This window comes from Sarcophilus harrisii, chromosome 1, assembly GCF_902635505.1.
Source record: "Sarcophilus harrisii chromosome 1, mSarHar1.11, whole genome shotgun sequence".
Lineage (NCBI taxonomy): Eukaryota > Metazoa > Chordata > Mammalia > Dasyuromorphia > Dasyuridae > Sarcophilus > Sarcophilus harrisii.
Window position 1 is genome coordinate 463,833,604 of NC_045426.1, and position 24,580 is coordinate 463,858,183.

The 24,580-nt window shown below is 33.9% G+C and overlaps 1 protein-coding gene across 2 annotated transcripts in view; it reads right to left on the reverse strand.

Annotated features, from left to right (window-relative positions):
• Positions 1 to 23,766, reverse strand: part of UBXN2B (UBX domain protein 2B) — a 38,030-nt gene extending 14,264 nt beyond the window's left edge. Inside the window, exons 1-6 of one of the 2 annotated variants that reach the window (XM_031946377.1) lie at positions 23,280 to 23,766; positions 16,902 to 17,008; positions 10,324 to 10,483; positions 9,240 to 9,323; positions 715 to 824; positions 153 to 242 (exon numbers count right to left, since the gene is read on the reverse strand). In XM_031946377.1, coding sequence (XP_031802237.1) covers positions 197 to 242; positions 715 to 824; positions 9,240 to 9,323; positions 10,324 to 10,483; positions 16,902 to 17,008; positions 23,280 to 23,438 — 666 coding nt within the window. In that variant the 5' untranslated portion in view covers positions 23,439 to 23,766 and the 3' untranslated portion in view covers positions 153 to 196. The remainder of the gene's footprint in view (positions 1 to 152; positions 243 to 714; positions 825 to 9,239; positions 9,324 to 10,323; positions 10,484 to 16,901; positions 17,009 to 23,279) is intronic. The other variant, XM_031946376.1, reaches the window with a different exon arrangement.
• Between the last annotated feature and the right edge of the window lie 814 nt (positions 23,767 to 24,580).

Here is a 24,580-nt window from a genome sequence, read left to right on the forward strand (position 1 = left end):
GCAGCACAAATTACATTATTATCAATTCATATTTGATAAGGGCTTCAAAATAACCTCTTTACAAATCCCTAACTACAGAGTATCTGAGTATAATTTGATTACATTTTTAAAAACTGAAAATATCTAACATTATATCCTCTTCTCGCACTAACCTTTTGAAATCTTCTGCCAGTAGTAAATGCCACTTAATAGATTTCTAAATAAGTTGCTGAATTTCAGGCATACATGCACTGAGAGTCACCCTGTCAACAGTAAGCAGGACAGTGGCTTAGTGGATGGGAAGCTACATACTAATCATTTAGTGAATAGTATTAAATCAGCAAGATCAAACAGATTTGGCATAAAAGAAACAAAGTACTTTTTATGAAACAATTTTTTTGTGAATTTTCAGGAAATGGCAATAATTCTCCCTCCTACTTCCCAAAGTTATTTACATTAACTCTGATATAGTTCCTATAGCATATAAGCATTTATAACATTGGCAACTTTATGGTAAATAAATTAAAGAGTAAAATAAATTATATATTTAGGCAGTAACCTCTTGATTAGGAAGAAACATATAATGATTGTTCCTAGTATACCAAAAGCTTGACGTTTCAGTTGCCACTTCGTGAAAACTCTTAAGTACACTATTGAATCATATGGTTTAACTAAAAAAAATCCCCATTTTTCAATACTGAATAAAAGACAGAATATCACTAATATATATCTTACCCTCTTTTAACAGACTCCAGGAATTGAGCATTTGTTGGATCAGTATAAGATCTTAATTCTCCATCATCTAAACTAAAGCCATTGCTCCAAAGTTTGAGCAAAATTTGCACCTATTGAGCAAAAACAAATAATTGAAATTTATTGTAAAAACAATAAATTTTGATCAAATAACTATCTATATTTCAAATATAAACTTACTTAACAACAAACTGAGTAATTAATTTTTAGGATGCACTGATATTTATGTCAGTGCCAAGAGACAAAACATTAAAAAACATTCTTTTTCTTGACAGATTATATATATCTAAATTGCAGGATAGATATATTTTGCCAAAATTATTTGTGAGTCATAGAGTCCTGGATAATGTCTTTAGATGCAAAACTATGTAATAAACTACACATCTTGCTCATAAAATTAACATTAATTTCATTTTTTACAATCAATAACTTGGATATCTTATAAGGGTAGATTTTATTAAAATATGCACTTCATCAAATAAGTGATACTTTTTTTGGTACTGTGTTTTTTATTCTAATCTGTACTGAAATATATACATACTTTCAAATTCATAATTTTCTAGTATATCAGAGTTGGAAGAGACCTCAGTGTTCAACCTGGTAAATTATAAAGTTGAAAAAGAATTCCTTATATAATACCATAGTACTTGATCATTCAGCCTGTTTCAAAATCTCTAGATATATCATTCTTTCAAACTTGAGTGAACTAGATCTTTTTTCTCTTTAAAAATAAAAAAAAAACTCCCAAAATGAAGTACCCAAACTAAAACATGCTCTAGCCCCCAAAAGAAAAAATATTAATAATCCTTTTTGTTATTTGTCATTTTCTCCATCAGTCTCAGCTCATTTTAAGCTTTTAGCACTCTGAACACTATTATTACAATATCATGTCACACATTTATGCTCATGTATCACATTCTACATAGTCTTTTCTGATTCTCCAACTACTAGTGCCCTCAGTCCTTAATTAATACATATTTACTCTCTCTATACTTACATATGTACTTTTTCCCATTAGAATATATACTCCTTGAGTGTAAGGATTGTTTAATTTTTGGTATTTGTATGCATAGTGCCTAGGACAGGGGCTGGCACAGAGTACAAATTTATTGTTTGTTGAATGAAATTATTTTTTGTGTTTTGTTCTAGCTTTTGTGCAAGAACATTTATAAGTCCACCAACACAAAGTTTTATTCTGATGTTCTTAAGGGTAGACAAGTAGAGCATAATCTCTGGCAGATTCTATTATGGTGGGAAGGCTCAGCATATAGGTTTGGCACCAGAAAGCGTCTATTTTGCAGTCAGTCTAGTTAACTAATGAAAGTCATAAAGAAGTAGCCAGGCCACCTGGTAATGAATCTGTTTGGTTTAGGAAGCAAAGAAACAAAGAAAAAAGTGGCTTTTAGTTTTCTGCAGCCTGCTTCTACATTTTTAATGATGGTAGCAGAGAGGTAAAACATATTGAAGGGTGTGAAAAAAATCAGTTTTCAATATGTCAACAAACTTTAATTTGCCTTTGTTATTCTAAATTGTGAGATGCCTGTCAAATGACCAAATGAGAACATATTGCTGAAAAAATCCAATGAAATCAATCTAGACATTCTTGTTATAAATGAAAATAGAAGAAAGGAGGAAGGTATGGCAAAATGGAGGAATGGTTTATTGCTAAAGTTGCTGAAGATGAAAAGAAAGGAGTTAATGGAGAGGATTTTACCATATACATCAAGATAACAAGAAACACAAGAAATTTATCATCAATTTATTATAGCACAAATAATAAATATTTGTTAAAAGGCCAACATGAAAATAACTGCAGTTTACCAAACAGATTTGTAAGGATGGAGATCTAGATTAATTCTGAAAAGAAACTTCCACAAAAGAGATCAGAAAGAGTACACAAAGCAAATTAGTTAGCCACAACAACCTTACTTGCCAATTACATGATGATGGCTATCAACCATCTGTAAGACAAAACTAAGGAAGAATAAAAACTAATTTGTAAACTCTCACAGAGGATGATGGACAATTATGAGCAGCATTATTTCATAAAGCAAGAGATTCAGTATAGGATAAAAACCAGTTTAATAAAAATTGGCAAGATATCCAATTAATCAAAATTACTTCAAGTGCATTAAAGAAATGAAAATAGACTATAAACAGAAGAAAAGTGGGGAAGATCTTTAGAAATAAATTAAGTTTTAATCATCAAGAACAAAGAAATCACTGTATTTGGATCCTAATACCACAGACCCCGACATTCTTTTAAAGAAAATAGAAATAGCATTATAGAGAACAAAGATGAGGAAAGCAACTGGAATATATCAAATGTTAGAGGGGAGATCCATGCTGAAGGAGATGTAATTATGAGGACAATGAAGGTCCTAAAAGCAGAAAAAGTTAAAAGGAGGGAAAATTTTCTAGATTTTATTCATATTGAAAAAGGCAACTGAGAGAATATCAATAACTGTTAAATTATACCCCTAATGTCTTATCTAAACAAAATCCTTACGAGAGTCATCTACACACAATTGGGAGTATCTTTGTTATGGATATTAGTAGGGAACAAACAGGTTTATGCAAATAATATTCAACAATAAATCATATATAGATTCCTGTGCTTACTGGATGCTGATTATTAAAAAGCATTTGAATTAGAAGAACAAAATGCTTCCTTAAATTTTATAACAGATTGTTTTCCTTCCATTCATCAAAATCATTCAAGACTCTTTGGAAGACTTAATAAAAGAAATAAACCTCTTCAATAGTCACTTGAGAATAAACATCAGGCGAGGCATAAAATAGGAAGATGTATGCTCACCAAAAGTATTCACTACTGTGAAGAAAAGAGATTTAGTGCAGAGTCCAGGTCAAAGAGAGATTTCTTAGGGATGGTGAGATCCTCCATATGCTTCTGTCTGCAGACTGACACTGTGCTGATTGCATCAAGCCCCAAAACATTGCAGGATCTCCTGGAAGAGATCTATAATCACTTAAGAGAATTTGTCTACCATGCACATAGGTAAAATCAGACTGATGAAGAATTTTATTGTTCAGGACATAAACATATCTGAACAAACAACTTGTAAAGTTTGTTCATCAGAATCTATTATCTGGAATAGACAACATAGGTGCATGATGAGTTTGGTTCCAAATTAAACAGGAGGAGGAAAATAACTTGGATGATATTCAGAAAATTTGCAAAGTTCCTTTACTGACCTCAAAATTTACATGTAAGCAAAGGGCTACCTTTTAATATCTGCATTCTACCTAGTACTGCTATATGGGAGTAAGACATGGAACATGATGTTATCCAGTGATTTAACAAATGAATGCTTTGATAAGAGCAATGGAGAAGCTTGTATGATGTGAAGAAGCTACCACACTTAACCAGTAAAGAATTTGAAGAAAGCAGGAGTAAAAGATACCATCAAAGGATTGATAAGAAGAGAAGATGGTCTGGTTATATGGCAAGAGCAAGGGATGGCAGAGAGTCAGCAGGAATGCCTTACTGTTGTCTTCATACTGTCAGGACTGTTAAGGAAGGTGGTTTGAACACTGGGTAGACAGCCAGTAGCAAATTTATGTGAAAGCATGGACAAGACTTGCACAAGAGGAAAGGCATATGTGGGCAGCAATATGCTTCATTGAAGGAAACTTCTATATGAGTGTGATCAAAGATTTGAATTATTTAAAATCTAATTTAAATAGAACACTGAATAGAAACTGAATTAGCAGCAACACTGGTCTCATTAGACAATTCCTCTATTTCTTCCTCATTAGGATTGTTTCTTTTTAAGTCTAGAGGATTTCATTCTTCAGAGTTTGTCATCCCTCCTAGGCAGAATTCCCTTGTAGTACATTAGGTCAAAGGATTGCATCTATCCTTTGTTTTTTGAAATCTTTAAAATATGCTCTCCAAAATATAAGATACATATTGAATCATTTCTAATTTTCCTTTCTTTTTCTGTCACAAATTTTAAGACAAAGTGGCCAATTTCTCCTCAAGGGTCTTACCATTTATAGCTAAGAAACCAGTTCTTCCCTGTTGGTTAAACAGATACAAGAAAGATTGATGGTTGTTCTTCAGCTTTTTGAAGGATGAAATAATCATTAAGGAAACCACAGAAGGCACTCTAACATATATACTTGAAAGATGGAACATATAATATGGATAGTCTGGCCCACAGAGCATGCATAGAAAGTCTCTGCTTTGGTCCAGTTTACCATATGAAACTTTGGGTGCCTGCTTTTTGGCCATTTGTGACTGAAAGACTTATACTATGAGATGATGAAGAGTCCCAAAATTGGCTGCTGAGCTAGAAGAGCAGATGACTCAAGAATTTGCAATGGGAGATGTCAAAAAATTCTCAAATCAGTTGTGAGCCAGAACTCAATAGATACACAATAGGAGCAACTTGCCTCTCTGTACTATTTTTTCCTTCACGGCTATGACTGAGCTACTTCCCAAGAATTAGATGGGGGAGGGGGAGGGATAGTAAGCTTCTTTCTTTCATATGATTGTGGCAACCACAAACACATTACTACCCTGCTTTGTACTCATTCCTTTTTGAATTTCAGTAAACAAGCAGCTCAGGATTAGAAATGTCCAGGCAACTGTGAAAAGTATGAATATTCTGATAAAATTTTGATGTGGTAGTTGTGGTATCCCAGCATTGGCAGTAGCTGATGACAGGGGAAATGTCTGAAGTGAGAATAAAGAGAAACAATAAAGTCATATGGGTGTACAGAAAAGTTACCCAAGGAATGCAACTCTTGTAGGAAACACAACTTCTCACAACAGAGAAAAATACTGGTTATATACCCAAGAAAGGAACTGATCCTTGAGATCCATATGAATAATCTGCCCATCAGAGAGCTACGTTCAGGAAGAAATGTATGTGGATTCTATAAAGGAAGAAAGGTTATCAGCAGTACCAGGAGTTGTGATTTATCCGTCTGTCACAAGTATTCCTCACTTCATGTGCTTTACTGCCATTGTACTCTTAAGTTTGAATCTACTCTTTCCATGGATGCAGTGTATATTTGTGAAAGAATAAGGCAAGGACTGGAAGGCAAATGTTCTATACTAAGTGTTCTTACTATGTCATTTTGATAAATATCTTTCTTAAAAGCTAGTTAAGCTTATTGATTATTTGTTAGAGGGAAGCATATTAGTGGAGGTAAAAAAAAATATAGGTTGAGAAGTACAACCCTATAAAGTTATCCCTAGAACCTGAGAAGAGCAGGTATCCGCTTAGGTTCCAACATTAGAGAGAGAACTGGGGGAGTGATAGAGGAGAGGGTATTAAATAGTAAGCAGGTATAAAATTTATGAAATGTATTGTTCCCTTGGGCAAATCACTAATCTCTAAAATAAAGGTACTAGACTTGATACCTCTGGGGTCCGTTCCAGCTCTAGATCTCTGATTCAATGATGGGAAGCTCATCACCTTACAAGAAAACCATCTCTATTTATGGATAGCCTTATTAGTAAGTTCTTTCTTACTTCTGCCTCTCTGTGTTTTTTACCTATTAATTAACCTTATTCTTATCCCTTGCAGCTATATAAAATGCTTAATCCTTTTTCTGGATAGTTCCTTTAATAATAGTAGTATTGATATAGCATTATAAGGTATTGCAAAGTGCTTTACATATACCATTTCATTTGGTCCTCATGACAATCCTAAAAGATAGGTGCTATAATTATCTCATTTGCAGATGAAAAAGTGAGGCATAAAAATTAAATGACTTGCCTAGGGTCACACAGTTAATATATGTCTAAGGTAACATTCAAACAGATCTTCTATGCACTATACTACCTTGCTAACTACAATATTTGAAACAGATGTTAGAACCCACTGAAGTCTTTAGCTTAGGCTAAAGAAACTTAGTTCCTTTAAGTATTTTTCATCACCTGGTTTCAAGTCAATTACTTAATGTAATTAAGCAATCAAGAGTAAACATTCAACTTTTTATTATTCAGAGCCAATTTAAACTAATGAAGCAGATGATGTAGATACATTTTAAAAATAATTTATAAATTATTCCCTTACATCTCTCGGAAATAGGCAGTACAAAAATATTAATTATATAAATTATATTTCATCTTCTTCAAATTATTACCTTTCAAAGTTCCTGAATGATAATATTGGAAAAGGACTGCAAAGAGTAGTTTTTACAAACATTAGTCACAAGATGAAACTTCAGTCCCACCACCCCTACTATGAAGCCTCTAAGGTCTTTGGGGATATATAGCATAGAATAGGGATTTTTTTTTTTAAAGGGAGGCCTTCAATGGTACAAAAAGTTCTAGTTGGGGAAACATCCTATAACAGTGATAATGGGCAATTAAAAACTAAGAAGTTCTGCATTAGCATGTATTGGCATGACACTGACATAATTAAGATTCCAGACTCAAGTTTTTTATTCCCTCTGATTCTCTTCTTTTTATTTTAATTTTTACATTTTTCTTTTGCTTCTTAGCACCAAAATTTTTTCTCCAATCAGAAGGCAAACTCATTATTTGCACAATTCATTTATTTACCTTGATAGAGCATAATATTAAAATTTGCTTAGAAATTTAAACTTTGTTCCACTTTAAAATTGTACTTAACATTCTTCCTTAACTGGAACATTAAACTATGACTATTTTATTTAGGAATCATTAAAGAATCTTAAAATTCTTTAAAGAATTAAATTAAGTTGATCAGATAATTTACAGTTAATGGAGACCATTATATTTTAAAAGCATCATCTCTTATGTCCAACCATCTCAAGTCCAGTTTAAACTTAAGCCCATGACTCAGTCTAAGAACTAACCAATGGTCCTCTAAGATGCCATTTTATAGTATTATCTTCCTATGATATTTGGATTTTGCAAGATTTGGAATTCCTGCTATCAACTTTCAAAACCATTTTGATAAATGGTGGAATACTGCAGAAACAATAGCATCTCTTCTCATAAGCCAAGATCCTGGGACAAACAGATTTTAATGCATAATACATTATTTCCTACTAGCTTCACTGTAAGAAAATGCAAACTGTTGAAAAGATATAAGGCAAGCTAATATTCTGCTACAACAGTACTTATAATAAATGAAAGCAACCAGTATGTTGTCACAAACAAAAAAATTGAGAAAATTACAAATATATACTTGAGTATAATAGATTTACAGTTTGAAGTGACTTTGAAATCAGTCTTAGAACACAATTCTCAGAGTACTTGTCTTGGTATCAGGAAGTTCTAAGTTTAAGTTCTCAGGCTGACTTTGTTATATGCAATTCATTTAAACTTTTTGGTTCATTTTCTCAGTTGTTATATGGGCATCATAACTCTAGCATTTATTTCAAAGTTGTTATAAGGATTAAATTACACACACATGCATACACACAGACTCTACAAGCTTTAAAAAAGTGCTATATGAATATTGTTTATTTTTTAAAATATTATAGTAACTGATTTGATTAGCTTAGGTTTGGTAGTATTTTGGAAATATTATAAGACATATGTAAGTTCCTTAAACATTTTTAATGATTTATTTATATCACTTAAAAATATTAGGTTCTCCCTCCCCCCAAAATTTTTGAAATATTTTTTGCAGTAAAAGTTGTGAGTTTCATCTAGAATCTTGATAGCTTTTTCTACAGAGTTAAAGCAGATAATGATAAGATTAAACTTCGAATATCAGCTGGGATTAAATATATGGAACGACATCTTTAAACCCCCTCCCATAATGAAGGACTTCAATATCAATAGGCAGCCTAAGATTATGGAGTACTTATTTAAGCCTTTATCTTTACAACTGGAAACAATAAATAACAATAAAAAACAAAACAAAACAAAAACAAAACACAGACTTGAAAAGTATATAGCTTATAAATTATTTTTAATTATTAATTTTACTTTGGGGGCAGCTAGGTGATGCAGTGAATAGAGCATCAGCCCCGAAATCAGGAGGACTTGAATTCAAACTTGGCCTCAGACACTTGACAATTTCTAGCCATTTGACACTGGACAAGTCATTTAACTCCAATTGCCTCAGGGGAAAAAAATCATTAAAAAATTTACAATGAACAATTTTAAAAAGAAGACAACAGTAGTAGGGATTCAATATATCTATGTGTGTGTGTATATTTTTAGGAAAAGTGTAATATAAAGTGTACTACTTTGTAGTAAAAAAATCTAAGTTCCAAATTCTAATTTTTCTATTATTCTCATTATGATTTTTAGCAAATCCCTTATCCTCCTTGGCCTAAGTTTCTGCATGTATAAAAATGAATGGGAGGAATAAAATGGCCTAGTGACTTCAGCTCTAATTCTAAATTCTAAGATCCTGTAAAAAATTCAAAAATACTATAAACATTCTTAAGTAGATAAAACAAACCAGAACCCCCAACCAAACAAAATCTTCCATCTATAGAAAAATCATGATATTCTTTAAATCATAAAATACTGGTAACTACAAGTCAATTTTTAAAAATTTGTAAATTTAAAATATTTCACTTACATCTTGCAGCTGATTTTCTCCATAGACATATTCTGATCTCTTTCGAGAAGAATCACCCAATCGATATCCACCACCCAAAAATGACTAAAAAAATTAAATTTATGTGTAAGCTCAAATTTTATTTAGTTTCAATGTTAATTAACACAACAATTTAAGAATTAAAATTATTTGTAATTAGGTATGTCTAATTAAATAAAAAAGCTTAATGTGAGGTCAGAGATCTGTGATAAAGCATTAAGCTAATTTTTCTGTGGAGAAAAAAACAAGAGACTTAAAAGTTGATGATTCAGTTTAAAAAATCTTAAACACTGAAAAGGGAATGAAGTAAATACTAACATTTATTTACTATGTATATTGTATATCAAATTAAATTAACTGTAAAAAACTTTAAAAGTAATGGTTTTAGAATAATAAATATCTCAAATTTGATTGAGATACCACAGAAAAGCGCCAATTTTACATGTAGTTTTTACAAGTTATTGGAAAACTGACATTGAACTTATTTTTAAAAATAGTTTTATTTCAATGTGATGACTCAGCTATATCTGCAGTTTTTCAAATTTAAGGTAATATAGTTTATGAGGTAAAAACAAGTCATATGTAATGAAATCATCTACCTTATATTCATAATTTATGTTCTTGAAGATGGTTACTGAATAATTCTAAATTGATTCTTCTTCAGACCACATTTAGTTATTCTTCAACACTGACAAGAAATTATTTAAAATTCTTAATAGAATATTTCAATGTGATCGTTAACAGTGAACTGAAAACTAAAACTTAAACTTCATTTGTAGCATATAAATTATGCAAGCACTGAGATAATGAGCATTCTTCACAATGCTCATGGAACAATCTTAATAATTATGAAACCACCATAGACAGTTTGAATGAAATGAAATATTTTAAATGTCTGTAAGAACAAAAAAGAAACATATATAAAAATAATAAAATGAACATGTATAAAAATACTGCATTATAATGCACAAAGATTACAAAAGTGGAAGAAGTAATCCAAATGAAAATCTTGTACCTTCTAGATTTCAATTAAGGTCTAGTTAAAAACATTATATTTGTCACTTACTTTAGATTTGTTACTATCACCTGAAGCTCTTGTGTTTTCATTTAGAGGAACTGCTCCATGTTCCTTTGCCTCTTTGAAAAGTTCATTCACAATTTTTCCAGTTGTCTTTGAGGATCCTGATATATGTAGCCCACTGTACTCTTGTTCACTTGAGTATAATCTTTAAATATATGAATATGAATAGAAACTATTAACAGTAAAAGTAAATTACTTTTTAATGAAAACACCTAACTTTCCATCATATTAACAAATGTTAATTTGTAACAAATCACTCTGTAAAATAAGAGTCATTTAATTAATTTTCTTGGTACCTTGTAATGTACAATGTTTATTAAAGCCTGTGAAGAATAACAAATTATTTTCTGAGTTTACTAGAAAGCTGGCAGAGGGCACAAACTGACATGTTTGTATAGAAAACATCATAAGAAAAGGTATAATTTTGAGATTCTTTACTAGTACAGCTACTTTTTTTGCTTTCATCTACATATTTGGAGCTAAAGCTTAGGTAGGTGACTATTTGTGTATGCAGACGTAAAAATATGTAACAAAGTTATGGAAGCCAAAGCAAAAATTCAGATTATCAGATTATTCAATTTACTATTAGGCTTAGTTTCCTTGGATTATAGGACATCATCAATCAATCAATCAATATTTGTTACAGCCACCTAAGTGTCAGGCATTAAAACGGATTTTAATATCAAGCCAAGATTCATAGATTAAGCATTAAATTTATTTAAATATCATATCTTATTTGAGGAACAAGGAAAACACATTAAATAAAAAAAGAGAAAAGGCCAATATTCTAATGAATAGGTATGAGATATATTTACAACTTTTTATCTTTTCAGATTCATGTCTCACTCTTATCAAAGATTTCAGATCCTTGCTCTGCTTATCTTTCAATATTTTAATGTTGTTGTCTAAAAACCTTTGTTATTTGGGTACCTTTGATGAATCATTTCTGAACGTTCAGTCACCCAAAGTTGGTGTAATCTTCAGGCTGTCACCCATAAATGTGATGTCACTATTACTATGTTATTTCTAAGATCCTGAACTCTGAAATGCCTTTCTCTGATCATAATTTCCTGCCCTTCCATCTATCCCTTTGGCTCATTCCCCCAAACTCACTTTGTCTTCACAATGATCTCCAGTCCTTTCATTCCTCCCCTTTTCACTAGTCTAACACTGTTGCTCTATTCTCACTTGTCTTTTTCATTCTTGATCCTGTATGAACCTATTAATCTATGTATGTAGTGCTCAAACACTGACATCCTCCACCTCAATCCCATGTACTGAGATTACTCATATCCGCCTTGATAAATCTCAGGTTATCCTCATCATCTGCCTTTGACACAGAATTATTGATATTATGAAATTGATCACTGGATGCTAACATCTTGTTACAACATTCATGTCTCATCGTCTAGGATTACATCAATGAAACCATGGCAGGAGGTAGAAATTGCAAAATTCCCTGTGTACATTAGCTCTGACAAAATATTGATTCATAATGAAATTTAGCTTCTAGTTAAAGAAATTTAGATTAAGTTCTTCCTTTCTTCTCTCTTTTCTTTTGACCTTTTAAAACTTGTCTAAGTATGCTATTTTTATAATTACCTTTAAACTTCAAAAATTTTAAAAATAGCTTTCAAATACTGACTTCATTACATATTTTAAAATTTATATTCGTTTACTTTTATAGCTTTTCTTTCTGGTTGTTGTCTGATGAGTTTATATTGTTAAATGCTTTACTCATATCAGTTTATTGTTTCCAAAGAAGACTCAAATTCCTCTCTTTTCTTGAATATACACCTTTTTGATGATCAAGCTTAGATTTGTAGCCTAAGTTATATGGAGATGGAATTGAATTTTGTTTTTTAGAGTATATTATAATTTTTTTCCTTTGATTTTGGCAAAGCAATAATTATTTTTTGAGATTTGACTTTATTATTCTTAACACATAAAGGGCTTTCCAGATGTCAATGACATTTTGACACTATATTTCTGAAGTTTGACCACACTGTTTCTCAGTAATTTTTATTATCTTTCTGTAGCTTACTATTAGGCTTAGTTTCCTTGGTTTACAGGACACCATCAATCAATCAATGTTTGTTACAGCCTACTAAGTGTCAGGCACTAAGTAAGCATAGAGGATACAAAAAAAAGAGCAAAAGTCAATCTTTGCTCTCAAGGATCTTAAACTCTAAACAAAACAACATACAAACAAATATATGCAAAGCAAGCTATATAGAAGGTAAATAGGAAAAAAAACTGAAGAAAGACCCTGGAATTAAAAGGAAAGGAGTAAAGTTTCCTATAAAAATGGGATTTTAGTTGGGACTCTAAGGAAACGAAGTAGAGAAAGAAGAACATTCCAAACATGAAAGACACCTGGAGAAAATGCCTAGAGCTGAAAGATGGAGTCTCTTGTTCATGGAAAGCCCAGGAGGTCAGTGTCACTGAACTCAAGGGAGTAAGGTATTAAAAAGATTTGATAAGTTAGGTTATACAGGATATATATATAGGATAAGTTAGGATATATATAGGATCATATATATATATATATATATATATATGTATAATGCCAACATACAACTTTGTATTTGTTCCTGAAGGCAAACAGAAAGCCACTAGGGTTATATTGGGGGGGGGGGGGAATGAAGTGATCAAGCTCTCATTTTAGTAGCTGAATGGGGTATAGACTGGAATGGGAAAAAGCTTGAGGCAGGAGGGAGGTATTGATGGTTTGCCCTAAAATAATGTCTGTAAAGGAGGAAGAAGGGGAGTTTTGGAGAAATTTTGCAAAGGTGAAGTTGACAAGCCTTAGCAACAGATTGGATCAAGGGTATGTGTGTGAGACATACTGAGGAATTCAGGATGACTCCTGGGTTACCAAGCACAAGGGACTAAAAAGATGGTGGTATCCTTTACAATCATGCATTCATTTTTCCAAAAGCATCTTTGTTTTGGTCTTCATATTTTCTTTCCATCTCTGCATATTTTAAATATCAAATCAATTTATGTTTTCTTCTTTCAGGAAATATGCTGTTTTGGAGAGGTTTTCTTATATTGTGTACTTTAAATCCTCTATTATCTTGTTTGTTTTTCTTAGCTCCTTCTTTGAGATCTTTAATTTCTTTCACCCTGACAGCCATAATTGATTGTAAAATTGAATCTAAGATTTCTTTCATGCCACAGCATTTATCATAACTAATGTTTTTCTAATTGGTTTGCTGTGTTCCTCCTCCTTTATCAATCTCTATTTTTATTTTTTTCTGGTGGTATCCTTAAATTCTTTGTTTTTTGCTAATATTGATTTTTTCTATTTGGTGCAATATTTCTTTCTTTAAGTTGGTGATTTCTTATACTTGATCACCTAGCCAGAAGTCAATGAAGTCTCGATGAAGTATTTTTCATGCAGCACGGTACAATGACTAGAGGGCTCTTTGAAAATATTACCCTGGGATACTTAAATTATTTTTATCTTCTTTAAAATTCTGGTTAAGTAACAGTAATTAGAAATCTTTTCATAAAATATTAAGATTCTTGCTAAGTCAAAATGGTTTCTTTGATCTCTTTTATAATTATATTCCATTTCCTTTTGTAAGTTGTTTTAAAACAATAAATATTTTAAATACATTGTCTTTTTTTTTTTTTTAACAACAGCCTAATGAATTGTTATAACCCATAATACGGGTTTACAATCCATTAACAATCTTATAGTTATTTTCATATATAGAGATTTCTTTATCTCATCTTTAGTATAAAATACAGAATATTCAAACTCTTACTTCTAAAAGGACCTAATGGAGGTCACAGTATAAAGTGAGATTAATAAGATATGTCTGGGCCCTGGGAATCCTACTTTACAAGATCTCCAGAGGAAACCAGAAAGGTAAGAAGTGGGAAAGTGAGGTACAGAAACACCTCAGTCTACTAGGTTCACAGTTCAAGAAACTGTATCAATGCTGGGCAGACCCAGATTCTTCTCTATTCTACTTCTAACACTCCCTATATTCCCAGGATTATATACAAAATATTTCCAAATATTAGGGGGGAAATAATTGTGTAGGAGAATCTGACTATGGTCACAGTCTGAGAAATATCCATTTAGTCTTCACAGAAATATCTATATGCTTTAAACTGATGAGGGTGTGGTCCTTAGTACTTTATTCCTTAAATGAGTACTGGTCAGAAAGATACCATATCTTCCATGCCACAGATGGTCAAAGGAGGATCCCCAGATCTTATACCTATGAGACCATCTATGCTAGAACAAGGAAATCATGCAACTTAAAAGAAGAATATATAGTCAGTTTAAACTTAGAAGAAAAGCTCTGTGTCTATTCAGTAGCCAGAGAGGAATTCTAACGGATCAGAAAAATGAAAGGTATATAGTTTCCTGGGCTTTTCTTCCACAGTTTACAGCCAAAGTATGACAGACAAGGTTCTCTTTACCTTCTGAAAGTTCAAAGGTGTGACTATGAAAATTGGGTACAGGACTAACAGTGACATAGATTTCATTTGTGCATTTCTTTTCAACTCATATAGAGTTAACTGGCTTATTTTCCTAACTCTTCTTATATGTTCTCCAGTCTTAATACTTCACAATTACAGTATCATGTAAATGGCCTGGACAAGGGTTAAATATAAAAGCTATTTATTTCTACATTTCTTCCTCTTCTTCAGTACCGAAAAGGTAGTGACTATATAATTTCTGAATTGATGGTAAGAAAATATTTTCAGAGCTTCTCAGTGAGGTAAGTTAACTGGCTTCAAATTGCTTTGTTTTTGTTCACAAAACCTTTGTCAAATACTACTAAGTGATACTCTACGTTATAGGTATATCCCTCATCATCCTTTGTCAATTGAATCAATTTATACTTTTTATCTGGCTTTGTCTTCTCTATAATAGCTGGTATGTTTTCTCAATAGGAATAGGAATTAATTACAATCTAGCACTTCTCCCTTTCTCACATTGTCTAATTCTAGGCTTTCAGAGATGTACCCCTGGAAGCTTGGGTTTCATCTGCTGTATCAGGATAATTTAGTACTTTGTCAACAGAATTTCACATTTCCAAGAAAGACAGTATAATTGCCAAAGACAAAGACTCAGAATTGAGATACCAGAAATGTTAATCAGACTGAGCCTCAAAGAATCCCATACAATGTGAGGAAACAGATGAATTCTTTCAGTAAAATATTCAGTAAGCTGCTTCACAGCTCTAGAAGTCACTCAATATCAGGAAGCCATCCAACTTGATTAAGAAGCTCTCCACATTGGAATTACAAAATCCTCTTAGAAATAGAACAAAGTTGAAGAGAAAAAAATCTAGATTTGGCAGAAAGGGTGAGCATGGCCATAGGGGTCCTCACTGGCTCACACCCATCTTGTTCTAATGGATGAATCCCTATGGAACTCAATGATCTGTTTACAACTCATAAGACCAGGGCCAAAATCAAGTCTATTGGGGAAGACTGCTCTTGGTACCTTATCAGAAATTCAGGATCTCTTCTCTAGGACCTATATATTTTCATATGATCTCTCATTACAACAATCCTTTGAAGGAGTAGGTACTCCAGTTATTATCATCACTCCAGATATTATCCTCCATAGAGATTAAGAAACTGAAGCTCAGAGAAGTTAAGTGACTTGAGACTAGGACCCTCTTCACTCCAAAACTAACATTCACTCCATACCACACTGAAATGAAAAGAACATATTTCAGGAAATCAGGTAAGAAAATTTCTCCAAAATACTGAAAATAAAAGGCAGATTGTAAATTGATAGAACTCATAACTTGCAAGGATTAGGCTAGAAGTAGAATGATGCTGATGATTTCAGTAGTTTTGGGTTTACTCATTTGTTCACAGCAGTTAAGTGGAATTGCTATTGGTAGTAGTGGAGATGTTGAAACTTTTTTCCCCAAAAGGATGGCTCCCTCCGATCCTGTCTGCAAAGATCTCAAGGCTATTTATAAGGCTCTTGCTTTTATTATCTTAAGTTATCTTCATTACAAGCTGAGAGGATACAGTGGGTCAAGGTGATTTGATACATCATATGTTTGGTACCTCCTTTCTATCTTAGGATGTTTTGCTGTTTCAGCTAGCCTGGTTCGCCTACTTTGTCAATAGTATTTAGTCATTGGTTGTTATTTAGGGATGATAAATCCTTTCTTCACAGTCACAACCTTGATTAATATTGCAAGGACTATTATGGACACAGAGACAGGACACTAAGGAAACTGTTATTCCTGAAACTTTTGAGATTACTTATCTCTTTGTGGTACTTGATTGCTCGTGTAATAAGGGTAATAAATGCTTTAATTGACAAGGATCTTTACAAATATGGAAAGAAATGACTGATATCAAACAGAAATGGGGTTACCAAAAGGATTTTTAAAAATGGAAATAATATGTTGCCTATGTTGTCATATGTAAAAATCTAGGATACTGGGATGACTCATGCTTATCATGCTTTAGTGAAAAATGACTTGAAGTTATTTTTTCCTAGTCTAAATTTCTAAACTTATTACAAACAGAATAATAAAAAACTTTAGGACTTAAAGAATACTTACCTTTGAGGTGGTGTTCTTGGACTTTTAAATACTTTAGCTTTGGGTTTGTCAGACTGAAATGATGATCTGCACTTAACTTCATCTTCATATAATTCTGCTAAGGCCAACTACAAGATAGAAAATGCTTGTTGTAAATGTATTTTACACTAGAAATAAACTTTTCTGGTCATGTAAAAAGTCAAAGACACACAAAAAATATATATTACTAATGAAATGGTAAAGGTTCCTTCTCAATCAGAACATGAATACTTGACCCAACATATATGAGAAGAGAAGAACATTTTTCTTTAAGATATAAATATAACTACTACTGAATGAGTTAGTTTAGAAATACACCATGAAGAAAAAATTAATAATATTGTTATATTTAATTTAATGCTTAATGTTTCCAAATTCTAAAATATAGTAAAAATGATGTTACTTTTAACTAAAGAAGTTTTTACTCTCTTAAATGCCTTTGTAAATTTTTTTCTAGATTCTAAGATTAAATTTTTTCCTCTCAAATTCCATAAAATTATTTAATTAAGCTATTAATTACTGAAGTATAAATACTAAATAAACTCTAAGGTATTTGAATAATTTAGTATTCATATTTTATCTGTCATATTTAAGTTTAAGAAAATAAGTATTTAATAACAATACATGTAGTTATAATAATATACAACCATCTTACCACAAAGGCATAGCCTAGTTCAGAGTACCACTTCATGTTTAAAACAATATAGAAGCCTTCTAACTGATCCCCCTTCCTTCGATTCTCTCCCTTCTTTCACAAAGCTACCAAAATAAAAAATTTCCTAAGGAATAAATCTGATCATGTATTCCTCTGTTCAAAAAAATCTTCCAAAATTCCTCTGAGCTAATAGGATAAAATAGAAACCTCTTAGTCTGGCAGACCTGGCTATTGCTTAACTTACTAGTGCTTTTTCACCTTATTCTACTTCAATCAATCAATTAGGATTTATTATTTATCATGAGCCAGGAACTGAGGATAAAGGACAAAAAATAAAACTATATCTGTCCTCAAGGAGCTCACCTTGTATTGGAGAAATCAACATGCATCTATAAATATGTACAAAATAAATATAAGATAACTTGGGGATGAACTTGGGGATGGAAGGAAATTATGGACTCTTAAAAATCAGAGGTGAGGAGAAAGTGAATTTACCGAATGGAGATGGTAGATGGAGTATCCTGTACATACAATGAGCAAAAATGCCAGTTTGGCTGGACAGTACCGAATGGGAAGCGGAGTAAAATATATAAGACTACAAAAGTGAGTTGGGACTGGGTTATAAAAGGTTTTAAAAATAAATGGAGGAGTTTAGATTTCATCCTAAGGGAGCCACATGAATTTATTAAATAAAGGAGGGCCATGATTAATCCTAGGTGATTTGAAAGATGAACTGAAGTGGGAACAAGAGACTTGAAACAGAGAAACCAAAGAGAAGGCTATTACAATAGTAAAGAGAAAAGGTAAATGCTCCATGCTTTATGTGGACTAAAGTACTAACTGTTCACCAAACCTGTCATAATATCTCCTTCATGTAATCATGAATGTACTCCCTCCTCATCACACCTTTCAAAATATTTCTCACTTGAGTTCTGGTGTTACAACTGTGATCTTCCAGGTGAAAATGTTCCTTACCTCTTCATATTTTCCTTTAATACTTGGTTTTTATTTCTCCTTTATGCTCCCAATATCTTGTACAATACTTATTTACATATATCTCTTCCTCCTCTTCCAACCAAGCATAAAATAAACTCTTTGTGGGGAGGGACTATGTCATTTTTTTCATCATTGAAGTTCTAGCATCTGGCACAGCATGTACAGAGTCATTGCTTAACAAATATCTGTAGAGTGAATGGATCCAAATATTTACATACAGAAGTAAAGATAAATTTGGTTTTGAAATTGAAATTCAAGAAGGTTTTTTATATATAATACATAAATGTATATATATGTATTTACATATGTATACACACATAAATATATGATTGTATACTATATCTGAACAGAGTATAAAATAGAAACTGAAAATAAAACTCTGGTTCTGGGAAAAGCCTTTAGGATCATCTAACTAATTTCCTTACTTAACAAGGGAAGAAACTGAGGCCCAGAAAGGTGATTTGCCCAAATTCACATAGCTAGTTAATTAGTAAGAAAGATTCCAAATAGGTAAAGGAGAGTGAAAAATTGAAGAATGCTGAGATTATGAACCTGACTGATTGGAAAGATGATGGTACCTTTGACAAAGAAGGAAATCTATAAGAGAGGAAAGTTTCAGGGAGATAGAGAATGAATTTAGTCTAAATGGGTTTAAGAGTCTTTAGTATATCCAATTTTAAATGTCCAATGAGAAATATGGGCAGCTAGCTGGTATAGTAGACCACCCTGTAGACAGGAGAATCTGAGTTGAAATTCAGCCTCAGACATTTATTTAGCTGTGTGATTTTGAACAAGTCATCTAACCCTGTTTGCCTTAGGTTCCTCATCTGTCAAATGAGCTGAAGAAGGAAATGGTAAACTGATCTAGTATCTTTACCAAGAAAATCCCAAACAAATTCACAAAAAGTCAAATATAATGAAAATGATTCCATAACCACAAAAATATGAGACTGAAGTTCAGGGAGAGACTTGTGCTAGATATAGCTGATGAGATTACTTAGAGGGAAAAGGCCTAAAAAAGAACCTTGAAGAACTTTCACACTTAGGGGGATGGTATAAATAATGAGGCAGCAAAGGAGACTAAGAAGTAACAGAGAGGTAAGAGGCAAACTAGTAGAGAATAGTGTCATGAAAATCCAGGGGAAAGACAAGTAGAAGAAAGTGGTTAACAGACTCAAATTTGACAGGTTGATTAAAAGGAATCAGAACTAAGAAAAAAAAAAAACTATTAGATTTGGCAGTCTTTGCTCATTTGAAGAGAATCAATTCAGTTAAAAGTCAGATTGTAGAGGAGGGACAAGGGGAAGTGGCAGGAACAAGCTTAATTAATTATTCAAGCAAGGCAATTTTTTAAAAAGGCGTTTGGGTGAAAAAAGCAAAAGAAACACAAGATAACTGTTTTGGGAGATAATGAGATCTAGTGAAGGTTTTTTTTTTAAATAACTTTTTACTGACAGAACCCATGCCAGAGTAATTTTTTACAACATTATCCCTTGCACTCACTTCTGTTCTGATTTTTCCCCTCCCTCCCTCCATTCTCTCCCCCAGATGGCAAGTAGTCCTATACATGTTAAATAGGTTACAGTAGATCTTGGATACAATATATGTGTGCAGAACCGAACAGTTCTCTTGTTGCTCAAGGAGAATTGAATTTAGAAGGTATAAATAACCTGGGAAGGAGAACAAAAATGCAAGCAGTTTACATTCATTCCCTAGTGTTCTTTCTTTGAGTGTAGCTGCTTCTGTCCATCCTTGATCAATTGAAACTAAGTTAGATCTTCTCTTTGTTGAAGAAATCCACTTCCTTCAGAATACATCCTCATACAGTATCGTTGTTGAGGTATATAATGATCTCCTGGTTCTGCTCATTTAGTGAAGGTTTTTTAAAGATGGGAAGACGAGAATGTTTGAAGGCAATAGGAAAAAAAAAAAAAACTAGTTGATTAAGAAAGGCTGGCTATTTGGAGGAAGATGTCAATGATTGAGGATGCAGATTATTGTGTATAGTTGTCCTTAGAAGAAGATAGTGTACTGGGCTTAGAATCAGAATAACTCATCTTCTTGAGTTCAAATTTAATCTCAGACATTTACTAACAGTGTGAGGGGTAAAGTCACTTAACCCAGTTTGCCTCAATTTCGTCATCCATAAAATGAGTTGGAAGAGTAAAGGGCAAATCACTGTAGTATCTGCCAAGAAAAACCCAGGGAGGGTTACAAAGAGTCAAACAAGACTAAAATGACTCAATAAAATTATATATATGTATGTGTATATATATATATGCATAAATATGTATATCACAGCATGGTTCAAAGGTTCCAGAAAAGCCTTTCTTCCTGAGCCTAACTAATTCAAAAATCTATTCAACAGAACATTAAATCAGGTAGAAAACTTTTGATGCCCTCCTTCCCCGCCCCACCTCTAAAGTGTTGAGAGGGTAAAAGACAATCTAGTAAGCTAGTAGGCTACCAAAACCATATTAGACAGTTAAGGAATTGAATTCAGAGTCAGAACTACTTTTATTTCCTGGATGAATATGTCATGAGAAAGTAATGATAATTTAAAAAGTGATGAAGTCATAATTTATTCAAAACACAGTATTAAAAGAGAAAAATAATTTGTGGGGCTTTAACAGTTAAGTCTGATGCCAAATTGATAGACTGCAAATTGTCATTCTATACCTATGTCCTGCCTTAACAAAACACTACTCCAAAAACAGCAACTTAGAAAAAAATTAGGGAGGGTACAGTGTATTTAAAATTTTTTCTTTTCTTGAAAAATATTCACCACAAAAAAGTTTTTATGTAGCAAATTCACTGCAAAATGCCGACTAACAAAACTAAAAATAAAATAAATTGAGCAACACAACTATATTTATAGCACAATGGAATCATATTAGATTGTGAAGTTTTACAGTCTGATACATCAAAAAAATTATCTGAGTGGCTATATGAAGGATGTCCTCTACCAAATGAGTGCTGCTGGCACTCTTTCCTCATCAGAACACATCTGGAATATTATATTCAGTCCTGGGCACCACATTTTAAATAGAATTATTCTAAGGTATGGGAGGATCTAACTAAAAATTACATGGAATAAAAAGGGTTGGATAAATTGAAAAGAATATATATTAATGAGAATATGAATAACCTAAAGATTTTTTTTTTATTTAAGAATTGTACTTAATTCAATAGTAGATTACTGACGTAAACTGAATGCTTTTCCCTGAGATACAGACTTTCAAGGCCCAAAATTGTAACTAGATAATGAACGTTACTTAGTAGAGAAGGTAAAGTTTTGAATTTTACTATACTGTGAGCTTCTTTCCCCCTTCCCTCTCCCCCATGCTGGCATTTGTATATAACAACTCTATAGTATGAAACTGTTTCTCTCAAGGATGTTTTCCAATCCAACTATGTTTCTCTCAACTGTATTCAAGGCTCATACTTATAGACTTTGACTTCATTTCTTTAAATTTATGAGCTGGTGGTGATGGCGGTGGATCAGCTAGATGGTAAAGGGCTATATAGATGCAAAGATTGTCACTGAACTTATTAATTTCAATAGTGGAATTTGAACCCAGATCTTCCCTATCAGAAACTCTATCCACTACTTTTCTGTCTATTGGTTTCCTTAAAATCTCAAACAAAATGTCATCTTATATAGGACACCTTTTCTAGCCCCTCAATCCTAATGCCCTCCTCCTCTTAATTATTTCTTATATTTCCTGTATATAGCTTATTTGTGCACATTTATTATTTATTAAATTATGAATTCCATAAGGGCACGACTTGTCTTTTCCCTTTTTATATACATGCCCAGCGTTTAGTACCACTGTCTGAATTCCAGCAGACAATAAATGTGTACTGATTGACCAGGAACGCTACCCCTTGAGCCTCTCAAGGCTCAGCTATCACCTACTAAAATGGAAGGAAAAAAGGTTATCTAGGAAAGCCCCTAAATTACTTTAAAAAATTTCACAGCTTTAAAACAAAAGGCTACAGAAAAAACCAATAATTGTTTTTTAAGTAGTAATGCTTCTATATGTCATTTTCTACATGAAAGTTTTTTTCTGGATAAAATTTGTAGAATCCGTGAGATCATGAAATTGGGGCCATAAAATATTCCAAAAAAAAGCTTCTAATCCGGTTTCGACAACGGCATATAGAGATAAAATATGTTGAGCTTAGAGGAATAGGAAGAGATGAGAAAATAAGATCCACGATCTAATTTCCACTAAGTTTTAACTTCCATAAGGTGACACTGGCCCTCATTCCTCCGGACACACACACGGATTATAACACGGCGACGGTGACAATGGAAAAGGCTCCGGGTGCCAGGGAGAGACCCCGGCCTGCACTTTCCCGCGTGTTCCTATGGAGTTCAGTCGGTATCTGAACCACTACCCAACCCCGTGCCCGTACCCGTGCCCACTGGGAGCCCGATAGGTGGATGAAGAGGGTGAATAAAGCCACGAGCCGGGGGCGAGGAGGGGCTCGCCGCGTAGGAAAGAGGGAAGGAAGGCGGATTTCTGCGCAAGACTTGAACCCCAATCCCAGCCGGGTGCAGGAAGAGGAGAGGGCACCCGCTCGTGGGGGGAGGGGAGGAGGGTGGGCGGGAACCGCAGCCCCTCCCCTCTCTCAGCCTTCTCCCTTCCCAGGCTGGGCCCCGCTCCGCCGAGGCCGGCTCCGGTGCTCCTTTCCTTCCCTACCTGCAAATCGCGGGCGGTGGGGGGCCTGGGCCCAGCCCGCGACCCCGACGGCTTCTTTTCCTGGCGGTGCCCGCCGGGAGTCGGCGGGGCCGAGGCCCGGGCCGCTGCAGCCTCCTCCTCCCGGTCTTCGCCCGGGGGAGCTGCCCCGCCCTCCGCCATCTTCCGCAGGCACCGGAGCCGCCGCAGCGGATGCCGCTGCCACTGCCGCGGGTCAGGCTGCCTTCCTCGGGACTCTGGGGACTTCCGGTAGTGGGTTACCCAGGCAACCGCCGCCTCCCCAGCAGGAGGACGCACCTGCTCCCCGTGGGAGGACTCCTCCTCCCCTAATCCCGCCTTCCCTCTACTTCCCTCCTCCTGGAAGAGCTGGGACCGAGAGGAATCTTCCCCCACCGGTCTCTGTTCCCGAGTCTATTTCCCCGCTTTTTCGGGGCTACAGTGGGGGGAGAAGAGGGTGAAGGGAAGAATAGTACACTGCTCTGGCTTCACCTTCCTAGAATGTCTGGGGGGGACACCCAGAAAACTCTTACGTCATCCCACCTGTCTCCTGGCTCCGCCCCCTCGGGGCTCCTGCCCTACTTCTGGCTGCGGGCGTTGGGGAAGCGCGCTTTATGGGCGAGGAGTTGGGCAGGGGGCGAATTTATCCGGGTACAGAACTTCTGAGTTTGTAGATCGTTTCTCTCAAGTACAACTCCTGAGCTTGTGTCCGACCACCTTCTGGTCTTTTTTGGATATCTCCTTTTATCAGTCTGGTAAAGCAAGCCTATGGACTCCTGCTTCATATTTTTAATAGAAAGTAGCCTTTCTTTTTATAATAAACATAATAAACATAAAAATTTTTTGTGGTGAATATTTTTCAAGCAAAGAATTATGTTGAAATATAATAACCTATATGTATATGTATGTATGTGTACACACACATAATATACACATCCACACACTCACACTCACAAATGTATTTTACAAAGAATTCCTCAACTGGTTTCAAAGCACATGCATATATTGTATACTGAAAGTAGGGACCAGTATGTGATAGAGTTTCTAGCTTAGGTTGTGTGCTTCGGGTAATAATAAAGCAATCATTTTTTGCCTGATAAGAAATCATTACTTCTTCAGGGATATTTATAGATACATTGTATTGCCATGTAAAGTCTCAGACAAAAATGCAAACCACAAGACAATGGATTAGACCCCTATGTTAATCTTCCTTATTGGAAAGGCATTTGATACCTTTAACCTAGTCTTTACCAAAATCAATCAATCAACCAACCAGTAAGTAATTATACCTAGACTCTGGAGACATC